Source organism: Mytilus californianus, unplaced genomic scaffold, assembly GCF_021869535.1.
Source record: "Mytilus californianus isolate M0D057914Y unplaced genomic scaffold, xbMytCali1.0.p SCAF_8, whole genome shotgun sequence".
Taxonomy (NCBI): domain Eukaryota; kingdom Metazoa; phylum Mollusca; class Bivalvia; order Mytilida; family Mytilidae; genus Mytilus; species Mytilus californianus.
Window position 1 is genome coordinate 43,653,125 of NW_026262734.1, and position 21,281 is coordinate 43,674,405.

A 21,281-nucleotide genomic window follows, 5' to 3' on the forward strand; every position below is an offset into this window, starting at 1 on the left:
TTCTCAGACTGTTCTAAGAATTTGTGTGTTTCTGTTGGCGTTTTCCGATGTCTACACAAAAATTTATAACCGCCCGCTGCTCCACCTTTTCCGTAAATTTCCTCTTTTTCAGTGATGCCGATCCTGGATTCAATGCTTCAAATCAACATTTCTCCGCCATTTCGAAATTTTGACCATTCAAATTTAGCAGGTGTAACGTCAAGACTATTGTCGACGTCACAATGTAAGTTTCATGTATTTTTTGGCGGATTTTAAAACTTAAAATAACAAAAATATGAAAACACCAGCCTGCATGTTATGTGACATTTTCACCGTGCTCCGTGTCCCTATTGCTTATATTTATGTGAAGTAAGTGTTATTATTTCGCATTTAAAATTGGACAAATATTGATATAACCGATATAATTGTTGTGTACATACATGTGCAATTTCAATACAAATTACACTACAAAGGACACTAAAGAATTGTTTCCTTTTTTTAATATTCTGCTCTTGACCAAAATAGATCAGAAACACAACAAATTTGTCAAAAGGAAACTACTATTTACGTGTAATTGAGATGAATAAATCGTTTCTATTTTTTGTGATTTAATTTCCGTTTCCATGCCTCAAGTATGTTTCTCAGTCCAGGTTTCAAATAACAAATGTAATTATTGGTTGTTTACTTTCCTTAAAATAACACAGAAATGCAGCATATGAAACATATTAAAATATGTATGTTAACCTCCAAAACAAATCCTTAATTAGTGCATACTTACGTTATATTTGGTTACAAATAATGGTGTTAGTGGGCATGTCAGGATTTGTTCTCTTTGACATGACTCCAGTGCACACATTTTAACATCTGATTTATCATAAATTAAAGACAGAATGAAGCCATTTGAGCAGAGGCAGGTCTTTTTATTCCCTAAAGATGAAATTTCCCAAGAATGAAAAGAAAATTATGACGCACTAAGGATATTTAAACTCAGATTTAGCCGAAGACAAACTTAAAACATCACGGCAAAAAAAGACGAAAAGACAGACAACAGTCTACAAAAAACAACATTAAAATCTCAAGATTGAGCAATACGAACCCCATATATAACCGGGGATGATCACATATGCTCCGGAAGGGTAAGTAGATCCTGTTCCACATGTTGGACCCGTCGTGTTGCTCATTTAAGCATAAATTCGATGATAATGAAGATAATATCACATCTTAATATCAGTTTTAGTATTCATTTCATTTCCTCCTTCAGGCAATTCTTCAAATTTTGTACAGTCTTTACTCATTTATATAATTCCCTACTTATGATAAGAAATCCCTTCTATGTTTACATTTGATGTAGGTTGTTCAATTACATGTACATGTATTTAATGAGAGATATTGAATTCATGTCAATTTGATTTGATTGCCATTTCTTCATTACAAATATGTATGTTACTGTAATACATATTCCATCTGAAAAACTTATCACTAATTCACCAAACCCATTTATGTTTTTTTTCAGGAATATGGCAGTTGTTATCAAATAGTCCGTTTCTATGTATGTTGGCGTTTTTTTGTTTTTTTTTGTTGCAGTTTAGTGTTTCTGTTGTTCCGTTGTTTTCCTCTTAAAGTTGATATGTTGCCCTCGGTTTTAGTTTGTAACCCGGATTTGTCTTCTCTTAATCGATTTATGACTTTTGAACAGCGGTATACTACTGTTGCCTTTATTTATCAGATACATAAATGGAATTTTGATTTTAAGTTGACATATACTTGGTAGTTGCAACACCCAAAATACATCCTGATGCTCTTGGAATTGACAATAATTGTTAATTGTTAAGTTTATATATACGTGCTATAAAGCTATTTCACAGTTCTTTGCAAAAGTGACAAAAAACTTATATCAGTTTATAGAGCTTTCAACAGTTGGGGAAATGTGATTTTATTTAACAATAAGGACTGCATTTTATATTTACTATTGAAAATTTAATATCTCTTATGAAAAAAGCATTGCAGGGATGGCTGTAGTGTAGTCAATGATTAACAAGTGTCCATGTCATGTATCAAGCTCTATATCGCCCAAGTTATAAATGATTGATCAACACTTTTTTTTTCAAAACACCTATTTCGGATATGAGATAAAACGAAACAACGCAACTGACATGGTTTGCAATCTCTATGTGAGGCCAATTAAGGAAGAACTAGAATAAAATGAAAAACCCTTGTTCAGAAAAACGTGTTTTCAAAGAAAACACGCAATTTTGACATTAACTTGTTCAATTTAGCATTATAAATCTTCCATGTACAGTCATATGGGAGGAAGTACAACTCATACAGAAATGATTTTGCTATATTCAACTCTCAGTCTATGTATATAAAGCCGTTTATATTTTTGATTTACTTGTACATTCAAATACATTGTCAGATGATGAGTAATGAATGGGAAGAATTTTATAGAGAGGATCTTGATATTTCCATTTTTGATAAACATTGCCATAAGGATGCCCCTAACCATAACCAGTGGCCATGGTTTGTTACATACCAGTGTTAAGCATTACATTTCACTGCCTCTAAAGCATGAAATCCCTATAACATATTTATTTAACAATTGCAACAAATGCATATACATATATAACTTTACCGCACAGTTTTATTAACAGAGGTTCTAAATGAAATTCTCAAACAAAATTAAAATAATATGATAATGAATGTACATGTAAGATGTCTTCATGTTTGCAGACGACACAAAATTATAAAGATATATAATCAGCAGTATTTACAACACCATAATGCAAAATGGCATGAATAATATTATGAAGTGGAGTGACAAATGGCTATTACGTTTCCACCGGACACATGCAAAGTATTACCAATTTCTACTAAATCCACTTCTCGGCAAAAGAGAAAATATAAATTGTCTACATATAATGGATCTGAAGTTACGTTAGAAACAGTTCAATTAGGATAGTTTTGACGGTGACTATATATTTCAAACTGAAATTTGACAATCATATACAGACACAAGTCAACAAAGCAAACCAGCTAAATCGAATTATCAGATGAACATTTTAGTGTTTAGATTATAAAATCTTCTGTCTACTATTTAAGGCATTAGCCCGTCCTCATCTTGAATATGCTAGTAGTGTGTGAATGTGGAACCCATATAAAAAGAAAGATATCGAGACAATTGAAAACGTCCAACAATGCAAAATGGAGCAATAAAAATGTTACCTAATCTCACAGATCTGTCATACGAAGAACGATCGATTGAAAACTCTGAAAATTCTTACATTGAAATTTCGATGGCTTAGAGGCGACATGACAGAGACTTTCAAGATAAACAACAGAAGGCTCATTCACGCGTAAGACACGCTCGACAACAAGAGGCAACTCGATGAAGTTGGTTAAAAAACAAAAGCAGACCAGACATAAAGAAATACTACTTTACTAACCGAGTAATGGAAGTTTAGAATAGCCTACTAGACATCGTAGTGACTGCAAAGAACGTACAGATTTATGAACATGGTGTAGACAAGCATTGAAAGGAACCCGATGCTATATCACTGAATACCCATATAACACCGGAAGTAGCATAAGTGTAGTTATTGAACAGAAAACAGAGCTAAAAATACAGAAGCAAACTGACCTCCTGCAATTGGAAACACTTAAATTGACTTAAATAGAGATGTGTACATTTCATACTCATCTTTATAACGTATATATACATGTGGATTTAGTTTAAACGTTCGTTACTTTTTTCCTAAAATATCTTGCACTGTACATGCTGTTAATTTATCACAGTCATACAAAATGTTCGATTAAGAACTGTGCACAACGTTTAGATTCCGTCTCATCACGGATTATAAACGGCAATTGTTTATCTTCAGAATTTAACCCCTTCTGGTAACATTCCTTAGCTTTTGCTATATTTCTAAAAGAAGAAATATAAATATCTGCCATGGCATAATATGCGTCACAATACTTCTTATCACATTCTGGTACAGCACTTAAATACTTATGAAACAATTTTAAAGCCTTATCTGGATGGTCAGACTGGTCACGATGTGCAATGTTATAAAGGGAATCATAATAATTGTTGTCAATATCATATGATTTTTGAATGAATCGACTGCACGAATTGTCTGGCGTATGATAATATATAACGAACCTAATCTATTATACAAAGTAGCAAGAATTTGACGTTTTATATCGGAGTTAGTACAGGCTTTGTTTACTTTTGCAGCAAGTATTTCCTTTGTAAGAATGGACATTTGTAAACATTTAAATTTTGATACTAGTAATTCATTCCTCTTATGTTCTAAATTATTTTAAAAATATTCCGCTAATATATCATCCGGTCTCTGTTTAAGGTACTGACCTACAAGGTCGTATGTATTAATAGGAGGCTTGTTGGTATCATACAAATGATTTTCGCACATCTCTGCCCTAGCATAGCCATGGAAAGTTGGTTCCAAGAAATCACAGTCAATGTCTGTTTCAACCTTTGCTTTTGAATAGCGGCATAGTATTGACTGTGCTTTAGAAAACATATCAAAAGCAGTCTTGTATTTCATAGCGCTAGGAGAGTTTGGAAAGGCAGATAAGGTAGATTTGGTGAAAGCAAAATGAACACTATTGTACACACCAGCTGGATCATGGCCTCGTCGAACTTCATCATCCATTGAATCTAACACTTGTAATAACTCTTCCATTTTGTAGTGTTATATTGCACACATATTGATGTCAGGCACTGAAATAAAATGCAATTTAAGTATCAAGCAGACTAATAACATAGCCACATGGATTTAAAGTAACAGGCTGATCTGTAAAAGAGGGGCGAAAGATACCAGATATGCTGTTTCAAAACTGATTTTTATAGTTTGTTCTTATGCTGTACTGTTACACCACTGTCCTAGGTTAGAGGGAGGGTTGAGCACGCACAAACATTGTTAACGCCGCCACATTTTTCATGTGCCTGTTCCAAGACAGGATTCTGTAGTTTAGTGGTTGTCGTTGGTTCGTGTCTGTCATATTGTTTTTCGTAAATTATTTTGTTATAAGTTAGGCCTTTAGTTTTTATCAATTGAATAGTTTCTTATTTTTTATGTCAGGATCTTTTATAACCTACTATACGATATGGATTTTTTTCATTTTTGAAGGCCGTATGGTTGCCTTTAACTGCTTACATCCAATTCATTTGAACTTCGGTGGGTGGTTGTCTCATTGGCAATCATACGACATCTCCTTATCTTTATACAAAAAAAGAGTATAGAAACAGTTTATTTTATTATAATAATAGCAGAAATATTTTTGATATGGAACCTTCTTCTAATACAATTTACCAGGTTTAAATGTCCTTCGGGTTTTGTTGGCTTATTGTCACCTACACTGTTAGCCAAGTGGCTAAAATTCTTTTTGGTTATATCTCGGATACTAACTTCTTAATAGAATTATTAGATTTAGTTGTCATTAGACGTCATTAGTTGCAAATAAATGTTGAACCGCAGTTCTGTGACTAGAAGAAAAACATGCATGTTCTGGACGAGAACAAATTACAAACAATAAATACAATATGTAGTTCCAGTAATAAAGGTCGTCCGGGATAAAGGTCGGGAAATTAAAACTGCCACTTGAAAACGGGGTATATTGGATACAGATTGAAAGTGCCTTGCCACTTATGAAACCTTAAAAGTTAGTGTAACATATGAACTACGGAGCAACACGATCCTACAAAAACAGGTTTGATGCTCCGAAAGGTAGCAGGTACAGCTCTACATCCATCATAAAACTAATGGTTAGAACAAATTTCACAATTAGAAAGCTGGAAACTCTCTTCTGTCGTCTGTTCGTAACTTACCCTTATTGTCAAATTAAAGATTCGAGGCAAGATATAATGAAGACTTAACTGTATTCTTTATTTCAAGTTCGACAGAAAAACGCGTAAAACCTTTTAACCAAAATTTAAATTATAAAGTGAGAAAACATCATAGATATAGCGAAACGAGGAGCTCCTGTATTACATCTACAACAACGGATCATAGCATGATAGTTGATTCCCCAAGGAACACCGATTGTATGCTGAATAAACACGTCTTCCAAATATAGAAAATACATCTGTAAATGTATGAGGCTAGATCTAAGAGGCAAGTGCTTCCTAAGAGACATGTTATACTGGTTGTGTATCCTTGACAATATATACAGTGGTATTTTTATTACAGTCATGGAAAAAACGATTTATATTCTAGTATTCTACTTTACAATTTTAATTTTATAAACGGGACAGAAAGCACACACGTTCGTTACTTTTTTTTTCTAAATCATATTGCACTGTAAAGGAGCTCTACTAACTCATCGGTTATATATGGAAGCTCGATTAACTGCTTTGCTAAACGTTTAGAAGTTGTGTCTTCATGCATTATAAACGGCAACTGTTTATCTTCAGCTTTTAACCCCTTGCGGTAATATTCTTCAGCTTTTGCTTTGTTTCTATAAAAAAAGATATAAATCTCTGCTAGGGTATAATATGCATCATAATACTTCTTATGACATTCTGGTGCAGCATCTAAGTACTTATTAATCAATTGTAAAGCCTTTTCTGGATGCTTATAACGGTCACTATATGCAATGCCAAAAAGAGAATCATGTTGATCATTGTCAATATCATATGATTTTTGGAAAGAATCGATTGCACGAATTCTTTGCTGTGTGATAGTGTATAACGAACCTAATCTATTATACAAAGTAGCAAGAATTTGACGTTTTATATCGGAGTGAGCACTGGCTCTTCTTACTTTTGCCGCAAGTATTTCCTTTGTGCGAATGGACATTTGTAAACTTTCAAATTTGGATACAAGTAATTCATTCCTGTTTTGTTCTAAAATATTTTTAAAATATTCCGATAGTATGTCATCCGGTCTCTGTTTAAGGTATTGACCAATGAGGTCATATGTGTTTTCAGGGGGCCTATTTGTATCATACAAATGGTTTTCACACATCTCTGCCTTAGCATAGCCATGGAAAGCTGGTTCCAAGAAATCACAGTCATTGTCTGTTTCAATCTTTGATTTTGCATATCGACATAGCACTGACTTTGCTTTACGAAACATACTGAAAGCTGTCTTGTATTTCATAGCGGTAGGAGAGTTCGGAAAGGCGGATACTGTAGAATTTGAAAAATTAAACAGATCACTTTTGTACACACAAGCTGGATCATGGCCTTGTCGAACTTCCTCACCCATGATATGAAACGCTTTTAATAACTCTTCCATTCTTTGGTGTAATGTTGCACAAATATTGATGTAAGGCACTGGAATAGAATGAAATTTACGTAAAAAGCAGACTTATTACATAAACACAGAGATTTAAAATAACAGGCCGATGTGTGTTTTCAGAATTAAAAAAAAAGAGTGAGTACGAAAATTGTTTTCTCATGCGTCATTATATTTTTCGTCTGCAAAGCTTTAACGTGAGGGTAACCAAATTGCACCTATTTTGACAGTTTTTTCACCTATGTTTTTTTTATAATCCAGACAAATTTTTCTGTTCTGTGTTTATTTTGTAGATGTATCCTTATTTACTATATAGTCCCAACAATTTAATTTTGAATCCATATTTATTCATAGAAAAATGAGTTTGAACCGACTTCCATCCATGCTTAAATTCACGTCCGTTAAAATCGAATAGCTGATGTTTTGTTTTATATCTTCAAATATTGAGAACAATTTTACAATAGTCCGTGTCTACTATTCTATTTTTAAGAAATGGAAGCCTGTTACATATTTTAATTTCTTATTTTTAAAAGTTGACTTTTTTGTGGACGTCGCATGGCGACGTTTCCGAAGATTTTACTTTTTGGAGCAAATACTTCATCTGTTGATATACACTGTGAACGTTTTGTGTATATTTAAATGTATTTAGCTATGTTGAAAGCCGTGCATAATGTCAAATTATAAAAATACAAATTGTTAATTATCTAAGAAAACTTGTAAGACTTCCGCTGCTATTTTTGCTAAATGGGTACAATTTGGGTACATATTGCAATTTGGGTACTGTGACGTTAGGTCTTTTGCAAATGTTATCAATAAAACAACAATGATTGATTTAATATTCATTCAAAAAAAGTTTATTTTATAATAATAATTGAAGAAATCTTTCCAGTATGGAACGCTCTTCTATTACTATTTACTATTGGTTTTTGATTGCGTAACGTCCAGTGGAAAATATTTCATGGATGTTCAGGACGAGAACAAATTAACGGTAAATACAAAAGATAGTTCCTGTAATAACGGTCGTACTGGATAAAGGTTTGGAAGTTTAAACTGCCACAGGAAAATGAGAATAAATTGGATAGAGACAGAAAGTTTGCGTTGCAACAGGACACCTACGGACCCTTCAAAGAGTTTTTTGAAGGAGTTCGCAACGTGACACGACAGGTTTTAATGTGATAGTACGTATCAAAGAAACTGTGACATCATGCAAACAAACAAAAAATAATCGAAAATCTTATTGTTTGGGAAATTTTGAATGATAGCAATAAAAAAATAACAATTGAAAAAATAATTTTGAAACGCGCGTCTGGCGTGCAAAACTTTAAAAAAAAACCTTGTATCTACGATGAGGTTTTTTTTATGCAGCAACGTCCAATGCCGTCGTTTTTAGCCTTTTTATTGTGTGCAACATCAGAAACGTTCATCTAGCGCAATATTTTTTTTTATTATACAAAAGTAACGATAGATATTCACAGTTGATACCATACTTTATTTGGAAACGGTATTCTTTGTCTTCAGTATTAAATTTAAATAATCACATGAAAAACTTTTTTTTTAATTCAGATTTGTCTCCTCTGGTATTGAATAAATTCGAAATAACTTATAAAAATGGTAATGAGTGTTACTAAGTATGCGCAACACATGATTTGCACTATCATCTTACCATCACCCAACTTGCAGCAGTATAGCATTATGTGCAGGAATTCAAAAAGAATTGAATCAGGTTTTGAACTTACAGGGCAGAAAAACAAAATCTTCAAATCAATATTTATCCTTACAAGTTATGAATTTCGGAAACAGTAAGAGTGATAGGATAAAAAGGAAGAATCAACTATAAAGAATAGTGACTATACGTGTAAGCAAAAGGAGAATGTTTCTTCGTTTAAGTTCGGTTCCCTAAATATGCGTTTTATTACATTTTGGGTTCTTTTGAGAAATCAGATTTTTTTGTTATTAGGTATGTAAAAATGTCGTTATATTATATCCCTTTTACCAATAAAAGTTGGGAACCATGTATAAATAAAAAAAAACAAATGCTATATTTTGATAAAAAAAATAGTGTCCAAATGCTTACTGGAGGGGTTCTGAAAAATGGAATTTCTTTAAGAGTGCATTTCAAAACACAAAATGGAAGATACAAATATATACGAAAAGCTGGCATATGAACTACATTTTTACTCTGCTATTACCGGTGCATCTGATTAGTCTCTTATTAATGTCAGGTTGAAAATTTAAAAACTTTTCACATTCTATCCACTTTTTCTTTGTTAAAAATTTGCTGTTAACGACGAAATAATTGAACAACATGTTTTAAGTGATGAAGATGTCTTTACCATGTTTACTAGTTTGAAGTCTTTTATAATTGGCTCTTGTAGGTCCAATTGTATAGATGCGTGCGTCAATATAGAGATAAGTGAGACGACATAATTTTTGTTACAAAAAATGAAATTGTACGGTGATATTAGCTTCTTTTTTTTCTTTTAAACAATTATTTTCCTCTCCAAATTGTGCCATCTAGGAGTAAAGAAATAAAATTGCCGAGAAGAAGAGCACAAAAGAATATCAAATGTATGTTGAAACATGTCTGTCATACGTTGCAAGTAAGTTATCAGTAAACACAAATTAACTATTTTGAAGATGCTATTTTAGAGAACTATTTGTTTGAATTTGATTGGTATTGGACCGAAATTAATTTGTCAGTCATAAAAACAAAATAATTGAATTCATTCTCATTTTTACTTTTTTCACTCAATTGAATAAATTATTAAACATCTTTATAAAAGCAAAAACGGAACTGCTCAAATAAGAAGATTATATATATATTTGGCAATCGCCAATGGCAGTCCGCAGGGTTTAAGAACATTTGTTGTTCGACCTGTTAGTCAAATGCGTTTTGTTAAAATATACTTTTTCACTTTTTTGGTCTTTTGGAAAATGTTGTTTGTGCTGTATTAAGACCCCTCTAACAAGAAATTTGTTTTGCATGCACACGTATAAAAATTGCGGTTTTTATCCAACGCAATCATAGGTTTGAACGTTGTTTTCAATTTAGACTTGTATATATGTATATATATATATGTAAAACGTCTTGATAGTAGTCAACAATCATTCTTACGAGGGTGTCGGGTCGTTATGGAGAACGATACTGTACACAGTAAATAAATAAAATATACGTCTAAAAAAGTGTACAACAACACCAAAACAATGATAAAAAAAATATGAAGCGAAAAATACAAAATTCAATAAATATTTCGGATAACAAATATCCTTCATCAGTTTGAGCAGCTTGGTGTAAAATGGCGTCACTAGCTATGATAATTTTCAAAAATCTTGACCATCATGCAAATTAAACGCCGAACAACGTTTGTAGAAATTTAAAGTTACAATTCAATAATCTTGAAATCATCCAAATTAATTAAAAACAAAAGATGGAAAGTTTATAGTTTTAGTATTCTATAATCTTGTGAACTAGATATAAATTAAATATTTACAACCGGCGGGAGTGCGTAGTTATATATTTCAAAATGAATTAACACATCTAGTACTGCTTGATTTTAACTACCTCTTTTCGTTGATCCCATTTGGTGCTAACGTTCAACTTTCGTATCCAAAATCTTTCCCGAGTGACTCTCTCCTCTCTGGACCATGAAGTGTTGTGGTCAATGATAGTGATAGTCAGTCGGTTCAGATCTGCCTTAGAGTGATCAGGGGATCTCAAATGTCGACTGAGAGGGAGGTCTGGCTTACAGTGTTTCAGAAAAGGGAGAAGGTTTGGTACCATTAAAACGTTTAATCCCGCTGCAAATGTTTGCACCTGTCCTAAGTCAGGAATCTGATTACAGTAGTTGTCGTCTGTTTATGTGGTTCATACGTGTTTCTCGTTTCTCATTTTTATAAAGATTAGACCGTTGGTTTTTCCGTTTGAATGGTTTTACACTAGTAATTTTTTGAGGCCCTTTATAGCTTGCTGTTCGGTGTGAGCCAATGCTCCGTGTTGAAGGCCGTACCTTGACCTATAATGGTTTACTTTTATAAATTGTAACTTGTATGGAGAGTTGTCTCATTGGCACTCATACCACATCTTCCTATATCTATATAGTCACTACGATGGCCATTCATACGTTTGTGAAATGGTTGTTCTGACTTGCCAATATACTGTTTGCCACATTTACACTGAAGAAGATACACAGATTTTGTACTTTTACAATTAACATTGCAAAATATGGTGTATGTCGTATCAGTCGAGTGACTTTTGAAAGTCTGGGTGTGCAGTATTTGCTTGCTAGTCAGACATCGTTTGTTCCCACAACCCTTACAAGAGCCTGCTGACGAAGAGCCTGGTTTGGATGATAAATAAGCTCTCACCAACACATCTTTAAGGCTTTTAGGCCTACGGAAAGCCAGTACGGGTGGCTCGGGAAAGATCTTGGAAAATTTAGGATTTTTTTCGATATCTTTCCAGTTTTCGCGGATAAGGTGTGACAATTTATCAAATTGAGGATGATTAGTCAACACAAACGGAACTCTTTTGTTGACTTTTGTTCTCTTTATACTGTAAAAATTCGCCTCGGCTGATGTTGTTAGCACGAGAGAAGCCTTTATCGATGTATTTTCTTTTGTAGCCCCTGTTTAAACACTGTACCAGGAGCATTCCTTACAGTCAGGTCATTAGGATAAAGCGGATTTGCTCCACCAATAATACTGTGACAAAGCGATTACAAGAACTTCGCGGCTACCTAACAAAAATGGGCTACAAACGAAAATACATCGATAAAGGCTGGTCACTCTAAGGCAGATCTGAACCGACTGACTATCATTATCATTGACCACAACACTTCATGGTCCAGAGAGGAGCGAGTCACTCGGGAAAGATTTTGGACACGAAAGTTGAACGTTAGCACCAAATGGGATCAACGAAAAGAGGTAGTTAAAATCAAGCAGTACTAGATGTGTTAATTCATTTTGAAATACTTAGTATATAACTTCGCACTCCCGCCGGTTGTAAATACTTAATTTATATCTAGTTCACAAGATTATAGAATAATAAAACTCTAAACTTTCCATCTTTTGTTTTTAATTAATTTGGATGATTTCAAGATCATTGAATTGTAACTTTAAATTTCTACAAACGTTGTTCGGTGTTTAATTTGTATGATGGTCAAGATTTTTGAAAATTATCATAGCTAGTGACGCCATTTTATACCAGGCTGCTCAAACTGATGAAAGATATTTGTTATCCGAAATATTTATTGAATTTTGTATTTTTTGTTTCATATTTTTTTTATCATTGTTTTGGTGTTGTTGTACACTTTTTTAGACGTATATATATATATATATATATATGCGCTAGACCACTCGACCATCTAGGCTCTATAGTCGGGCATAGTGCAAGGCGATTTGGTGCCACGATATCTCAGTAGCATGAGTTCGAATCCAGGCCAGGGATGAAACAAAAAATTTGCCTCCGCAAATTTACAGATCTAACATTGTTGAGCTGTTGTTTAGACGAATTATATATTTAGTATACATAATGTATTTTCAGCCTTGTATCACCATCACTGCTGGTGATCCGATGGATAAAATCTGTTGTAGAGTCGTCACTGGTTCAGACGTACTTATTATATATATATATATATATATATATATATATATATATATATATATATATATATATATGTATACTAAGTAGTCAGTGCTGCGGGTAATGACATGATTTATAGCATATTCGACTTTCTTATATTTGGCTTTGAGCGTTCCTGATGAAGGTAAATCCAGAAAAACGCTTTGGACACATGAAATTAATAACGTGATGTTTTTCATGTTTTACAGTACTGAGTTGATACCTCTGCTGGTGGACTATCAGTCCTCGAGCGTATTATCAGCTCAGTATACAGTACTGCGGTGACATAACATGGTTTATAACAAACATTTCTAAAATTTTGAAAATAACATGAAACTAAGGTTTCAACTCCTTCAGGCAAAGTTGACCTAAAATGAATTTGGTTGTTTTTGTAGTACTTTTTGGTCATATAGCTTTTCAAATATTTTTATACATCCTCGACTTTTAAATGTTCTACTTTAAGTATTCATGGTATAGGTAAATCAAGAAAAACTTTTCGGACCCATGAAGTTTATAACGTGTTGTTTTCATTTTTTATGTTCTACATATACTTATAATCTGATACGTACAGGTTATCAGGTTGTCTGCATATTGATATTGTAAAATATTTGCATCGAGTTAAAAAGATAAAGGTTTTGTCAAGTGAACATGTCGAACGAATTCAAAATGGTTCATATTGTGTCGACCATCTGATATTTTACAATATGAATATGTTGAAAATCTGATAATCGATTTATTGGATTATATTTGTGTATTTTACATGATGGAAACAATTGGGTTTTTATGAGTTCGAAGCAAACGTCGGTTTATTCATCATGACGTCGATGATATGTCCGGGTCAAAGTTATTAAGGTCGGGTCAAAATTATTTAGGCTGGGTCAACGTATTTGACGTAACAAAGCCGTGATATGTAATTCTAGGACGAGTTGAACACGTTGATAGAAACAGGGAGAACATTATATTATATAAAGTATCTAATAATAGCAACAATTATATATATCTATATATATGTTTTACAAATATAAAGTTTTAAACCCCTCATACGACATGCAGGAGATCTTAGCGTAATTTATAGTTTAAATAGAAAATGTACAGCTTGCAAGACAAAGCATGTATAATACATTGAAAAACACGCCCACACACCATTACACTCTCGGGTGTACTGTGTTTATTCATATTACAAAGGAGAAGGTATGATTAGAGCCACTATAAAGGTATGATAAGAGCCACACAGAAAATATGGTCCCTCACATTGCTGAAAAAGGTCACTTTAATCAAAACTTTTTAAACTATCTTGGTCTGAATGATAAATGAATAGGTTAATAGTGCAGATGGGTCGCTTGTTATGTCACTATGACGTCATAAAGATGTCGTAATGTTTGCCCTTAAATGGCCATTGCACGCATAGTTTTAGTCCAAATATGTATGAGCAAAAGCTTAAGGTTGCATTCTTGTAATTGTCTGATCGGTAAGCTTACATGCAAAACAGCCGATCTTCGGATTTTTTTTTAAATGAAATGCAACATAGAATTTTGTTCATGTACATATCATGCATGTAGTAATGTGAAAGTGTGATTTAATGGAGAAAACAAGTGCCTCCTGCAACGAAGAATAAAAATCTTAGGTCAAAACTTTTTTTCTACGTTCTGTTTGCTGTTTTTACTAGGCCGCACCACTTCCAGTAAACATGATATCCTTCCACTTTCCTGGTTTGATATCCCACAAAAGATGCAATATTATTTTCAAATCTAAATGTATGTTTTAATTCAGCATAAACTTTTAATCAAACAGAAAAAAAAGGAGTCCAGAAAACAAAATCAGAAAAAATGGACTTTTTTTTATTTCACTCCATGTTTTGACGTGCAATGGAAACTGGAGTTGTTATACAAGATTGGTACTATGGGTTGCACTTTGTAAATACAGCTGTTTCACAAACCACGCCTCTTTTGGGGAGATAGATAATATTCATAGATTTTTTTTTTGTTTACGCACTGGTTCCCAGATTTGATCTCTATGGTTCATCTCATAGACACGTAACTTGGGAATGTTACTAGTATATTTACACATGGTTGCAGGGAATTTTGAATTCTGAGGGTCACCTAAAGTGAAGGTAGGGTAGTACAGAACTTAAGTATAAGTTTAAACTATTAGAAGTTCAGGGCATATAAATGTTGAAAATATGCCGCACAACCCTATGTTTTGAATAAAATAATATTGCATATCAACTTTCCATTCTAGGATATAATTTTTCACGAAACTTCATAGTAAAAGTGTCACAGTTTTAGCCGTAAAGGGAGTTCCTATGGGAAATTGCATTGTCTATATTTACAGAAATGCAACCTTTAACCCAAAATAATATTTTCCTACACATTATATAAGACTGAAAAAAATATAAATACTGCTATTCGACAGAGTATTTTCTATGAATATCTGAAGGATAGAGTGGTAAATGTATCATAATACGATTTCTTAGCTCAAGGGACAAAAAGGTACTATATCTTTTAATTTACTTAAAGAAAAAATTGATGTTATTTATCATTGATATATCTATGAAAACATATGTTTATGGATAACTTTTTTCGTCCTTTTTTTAAACAATAATATTTAATTAAGTATAGTTTTGATAGTACAGTCAATTTGATATTTGAAAGAATTATTCTGCGGCAAAATATGTTCAACTTGCATTTGTATAAAACTGTGGAAATAAATTTGTACATGTTTGTTTTATACAATATTGGTAATTTAATTTGGGATGTTCCCTGTGTATACATGAATAATTGTGTAGTGTAAATTTTCATTCACCTGTTTGTAAACTGGCATACAAGTTATAATTTGTCAGGCTTATCGGCTGTCATTACCTTGTGCATTTTAACACAGATGTTATAATATGTATGTATGTAATTTTGCATCGAATAAACTTATCATAGATACCAAGATTGCACTTTGTACGCCAGACGTCTGTTTCGTATATAAACAGCCACTATAAGAATAAACATGGTAAGAAAAATGCATGTTTTTCCATTTAAATAATGAAAACGGCACATTAAACTGAAATATAAACATCCTAAATTGCACATCCGCCATTTTGAAAAATCCCGACAAGAGGCAAATTATAATTTCTAAATCGATGTTTTAAGGGCATGTACAGTCTCTAAGGGACTTATTAAGTAAATGTGACGGCTGGTCACGTCAATAGAGTCACTTGATGTCTTACTTAGTTTGATATGATCTGTATCCTTCTCTTACACAAACACACACCCAGACTTACCAACAACTCTTCTTCAATTAGTCCGTAGCTTACCTTACAAAAGTTTATATTCAGTCCCCATTTGCATCAAATTTTTAATTAATTATGTAACCTCGATCGTCATAATTGTATATCCATATTCATTCATTCCTTTCAATAAGTACTTTGCTCTGACGTTTTTAATAACAACTATTCAGTTGACTGGTTCTTTTTAAATTAAATGCACACTAACTGGTTGTATTTGTCAAAATGTAAGTGTACATGTATGAATATGCATAATGTTGTAACTTGACTACTGTTGAAATAATATAGTGTTTACGGAATACAATGGGGTGAGCTTTCTTCTTATTTACCTATATGGAGTTATTTCCTTTAAGAACGACATGTCATTCTTTTGAAGAAACTATCTGGACGATATCAACTTTATATGAAATGTGCTTCAAGGCAATAAATAATGACTTATGTCAGGTCATTATCTTCCCTGATCTCCCTTGATTAAAATGCAATATTCAAAGTACTTCAACATCTAAATTCGTGTGTTGTTGGCACTTTGGTTTTATTATACAACTTTCTATCTTGAACATTTAGACAGAAACAGTATTTTCCTCCATTTTTTAGGCTGCAATATATACCGTTTATTCTATTAAATGACAAAAAATTCCTTTTTTTTATAGGGGATCCTCCACGTTCTTTAATTAAAAGAGGGGGTATGTTATTTGATCCCGATTCTGAATTTTTGGATACTGGAATAAAATAATTTATAATTCAGCATAAATTAGGATATTAATATTAGGTATCAGTTTCCTGATTTCAAATGCACAATATTACTGCCCTAGCGACATTTTGCGTTCCTTCCTTTGACAAAAACAGATGGAATAGTGTTTAGTGATTTAAAAACCTGTTTGTATCAATTTTGTACACAATGAGAGACTCTTAACTATAATTGAACAGAAATAGGTACTGTTGATTCATTATTATTCGTTGGATACAAATTTTCGTGGATTTCGTGGATACAAGGTGAACCACGAAATTAAATGTGCAACGTAGGTCACATTTTCTATAGGCTTCTATGCAGACTTCGGCAAAACCAAGAAAATTTGATATCCACAAATATGTTAGTTTTCCTATATCCACGAAAATTGGTACACACGAAAATAAATGAACCCACGGTATGTATCAAATGCTTTCGAATCATAAAGTTTCGGAATCCAGTTCACAATTTAGATGTAGAAAATGTGATCGCAAGCATTATACTGACTTCGTAATAGGAACAAGAGTCAACTAATTTTAAGTGCAAGTATAATGAAACCCTTAAAACTAATATCTGTATATTACTGTGACTGCGATAGAACGTAGATCAAGAATCAATTTCGTGTCTATATAATTTGGTCCATGACAGTGTTACTTGTGAGGTTTATACCAGACCCTTCGTCGTTACCAAAAGACAGACGGGAGGTTCACTGTGACTGCAGTAGATTTCACCAGACCACTATATGCACTATACATCAAGAACTGTGAACCACATAAAATAAAGATATATCTTTTACTAGTATTATGTGCTTTAACATGGCCGTTCATTTGGAGATAGTGGCCGTAATAGTTCTTTATATTAGCAATCAGGTGTTCTTGTAGCTACAAATCCGTTTCCAAAATATGTTGATTTCTTTGCATCCAGCAAAGAGTTTCGACTATTAATCAACTCATTATCTTTTACTGATTATAGAACATTATAAAACTATTTTACGAAAAGTAATTTTAATTCACTACGCTTATCTTGAAATACTTCAAACATTGATTTTGGAGATGTATGCAATATTGACCGACAGACCACTAACGTATGGTATCATCCAAATTGTATGATCAAGAGCCGTTGATACCATCTCATCTTCCTTATAGCCGGAGAATAACTTATCTTCAGTGTCGAGGATTGGCCACTATTCATGAACAATGTAACTTTCATTACTCGTTTTTTACGTGACACTAGCCACAACCTTCAAGATGTATATCTCGAATCCCTTCTTATTTGAAAACAGATGGTGTTATCATATCTTTGAATAATAGTAAATACGGAACAGTCACCTAGTCATAGGGAATTCTTTTGTTTATCTTAATTGTGTGGTTTTAATCGATAAGTTTTCAGCTTCTATTTTTTTTGTTAATTCTTGTTGTTCTTGCCATTCTCAATCGTTTCAATTTATTTAATACTATCTAATATCATATGCATTCAAATATCTTATATTATTTCGTCACGTGTTATTTCCCTGTAAGCATGGATATAACATAAAGTGAAATCGCTTGTTATACATTATCAAATCTAAAACTTGTAAGTTAAACTCACAGTGTATTGAATCAACCCCGGTATACGCATGTTTGGATAGATGTCCTTGCACAGATAAAAACTTTTCACATCACATAAGGTCAAATGAAACAGAGCGTTACCTGAACACGCTAAGCTATTGTCTGTATTTGTGAAATTAAAATGTTAGAAGTTACAAGATAAAAGCACACATGTTATTAGTAAATTGATTTCCTTCATTTTGCTGACTCGATTGCAAATCTGGAGGCGTAATTACAAAACATTGTACGTCACATCCGGTTTAATGCAAAAATGGGTCGAACAATATGTAGGGAATTAGTCCTGCATTTCATTGCATAAACCAATTCTGAGTCATAATCATATATCTTTGGTAATTCAAACCACCATCATTTTTTGTTTCTATAAAGTGTTTTAGAAACTTAAGGTGACATGATTACTTAAGCTTGTAAACAGGAGAAAAGGAATGCGAATTTTATTGGTTTACTTCCAGTGATAGTTGTTATCTTGTATACAAAAAAATGTTATGTAGAATTTTCACTGTAGTAATGAACAGGATAAAACTTAACTCATGCCAAGTAATTCTTTATATGAAACAAAGTTCTATTTTGCACATTTTTTGAAAGATATTATTGAACAAAGACTCATAGGGTAAAACCCATGGTGGTACTAACCCTTGACCTATTGTGTTATGCTTTTTCACAATCCAAGATGGCGGAAGCCTCCTATACTACCTTAAGGGCAATACTGTTGGTTTGTGGATTTTGATCAAGTCTGCAAACAAGCATAAGGATAATTTTTCCTTCATTACTTATTTAAATAAAGACAGCAGTAGTATACTGCTGTTCAATAGTCATAAATCGATTAAGCGAAAAAAAATCCGGGTCCCAAACCAAAACCGAGGAAAACACATCAACTATAAGAGGAAAACAACGGAACAACAGAAACACTGAACTGCTACAAAAAAGGCCAACATACATAGAAACGGACTATTTGATAACAACTGCCATATTCCTGACTTGGTACAGGACATTTGGAAACAATGGTTGGTTGAACCTGGTTTCATGGCTAGCTAAACCTTATATGGCAATAATAAAAATACCGCTAAAATTACAACATTACGTGACAGGAGTACAGTACAAATAAACGAAAGACAACTTAGGACAGAGAAATACATAGATGAATGATATAATAGTACATTACAACATGTAAACCACAGAATAACAACGGACACCTTTCATTAATTTACGACAGTACACCACAATAGAATTATGATATGTGCGTCACACGAATATATTAACGCCACAAAAAGTGACATCACAGGTAAATCTTTAAAAATAGAATATAAAATTGGGATTAAGTTTGTAATAGTGTTATTTTATGTATTTTCTAACCATTACAAACCTATTAATATAGAATTGTGTTAGTAATGGTGTAGTTATTTGTATTTTCTAACCGTGTCGTTTTCTTCTAAATCAAAACTGTGTAAAATCAAAATTAAATCATGAGCATGTAGTTGCATTAAACTATAAATCATATAAATGAGCAAGCTGATTAATTATCTTAACTTTCACATACATATAAAAAAATAAATATTGAATTCAAACCACAAACGATAAGACATAGCACAATATATACCCAGACTTACAAAAGAAACATAATAACTAAAAACATGAATGTTGGATGTATAAATACCGAGACACGTCTAATAGCAATGCGAAATCACACTCGGCAAAACAGTATCATTCGGGAATTAGTCACGTTCGGTACTTAGCAGACCAGCCGACGACGTCGGTAAACCACAATCTAAAGACGTGGTACAAAAAGTTGTAAGTTAGTTAAGACACAGACACCAACAAATCGTATAGATCAACCAATCCGTGGTGGTGTCTATAAAATTATGGGAGGGCCATTTTTAATCTTTAACGCTCATAACTCTGTTGGAGCAGTTTCTGCATAAGGAGCACACTCCTGTATATATAGTTACTTTAGTGTTAACATGCACGAGCATAACGTATCTACTGAGATATGTAAACACCATACGATAGGGCAGATAGTTTGTGACTGCTGAGAAATGGGAAATTTATAATTGGGAAGTTAAAATCGTCCCGTTTATCACAGATTTTAGTGTGAAGTCGTCAGTCCGTGTTAATTTTGAGGAAAAGATCAAGGTATGAAACAGTCCATCTAGTATCAGTAGTATCCTTAAATTCAAGTTCATTGGGATATATGAAATGAAAGAACTTGTTGAAATATGGGATATCCAGTGATAAGACATCATCAATATATCTGAAAGTAATATTAAAGAATTTCGCAAGGTGCTTTTTATTTTTATCTTTTAGAAGGTTCTGAATGAATTCTGCTTCATACGAGTACAAAAACAAATCGGCCAGTAGGGGTTCACAATAAGTAACCATTGGAATAACCACTGTCTGTTGAAAGATCAATCCTCCAAACTCAACAGATATATTGTCGATCAAAAAGTCCAGCATTTTGATAATATCATCTTCAGTATATTTTCTGATAGAATCAGTGTGGTTCTTCACAGAATAAGAATTATTATAACCCAAAACATTAGATTTATATCAACGATTCACATTTTTATAGAAAAAGCATTGTTTAGTGAGGTGGTGTAGTCGATCTTTCAATTGAGCATGGGGAATAGTAGTGTAAAGTGTAGAAAAATCTAAAGTTTTAATTTTGCTGCTGTTAAACGAGAGGCAAAACATACTAAAGGGATATTCAAAACTCATAAGTTGAAAACGAACTGACAGTGACATAGCAAAAAACGAACTGACAGTGACATAACAAAAAACGAAAAATAGACTAAAAGACATACAACACTTTACAAAACACATGACA

The 21,281-nt window shown here is 32.9% G+C and overlaps 1 protein-coding gene across 3 annotated transcripts; it reads right to left on the reverse strand.

Annotated features, from left to right (window-relative positions):
• Window positions 1-5,866: 5,866 nt before the first annotated feature.
• LOC127712378 (uncharacterized) lies at window positions 5,867-16,343 on the reverse strand. Of its 3 annotated transcripts, none has more exons than XM_052218771.1 (2): window positions 16,160-16,343; window positions 5,867-7,276 (listed from the first exon to the last, which is right to left on the reverse strand). In XM_052218771.1, exon 2 carries the CDS (start codon window positions 7,236-7,238, stop codon window positions 6,288-6,290), a length of 951 nt encoding a protein of 316 aa, XP_052074731.1. In that variant the 5' UTR covers window positions 7,239-7,276; window positions 16,160-16,343; the 3' UTR covers window positions 5,867-6,287. The 3 variants fall into 3 exon arrangements, with proteins under 3 accessions (XP_052074731.1, XP_052074733.1, XP_052074730.1); XM_052218773.1 differs by lacking the exon at window positions 16,160-16,343 and adding an exon at window positions 16,127-16,146; XM_052218770.1 differs by lacking the exon at window positions 16,160-16,343 and adding an exon at window positions 10,801-10,940.
• Between the last annotated feature and the right edge of the window lie 4,938 nt (window positions 16,344-21,281).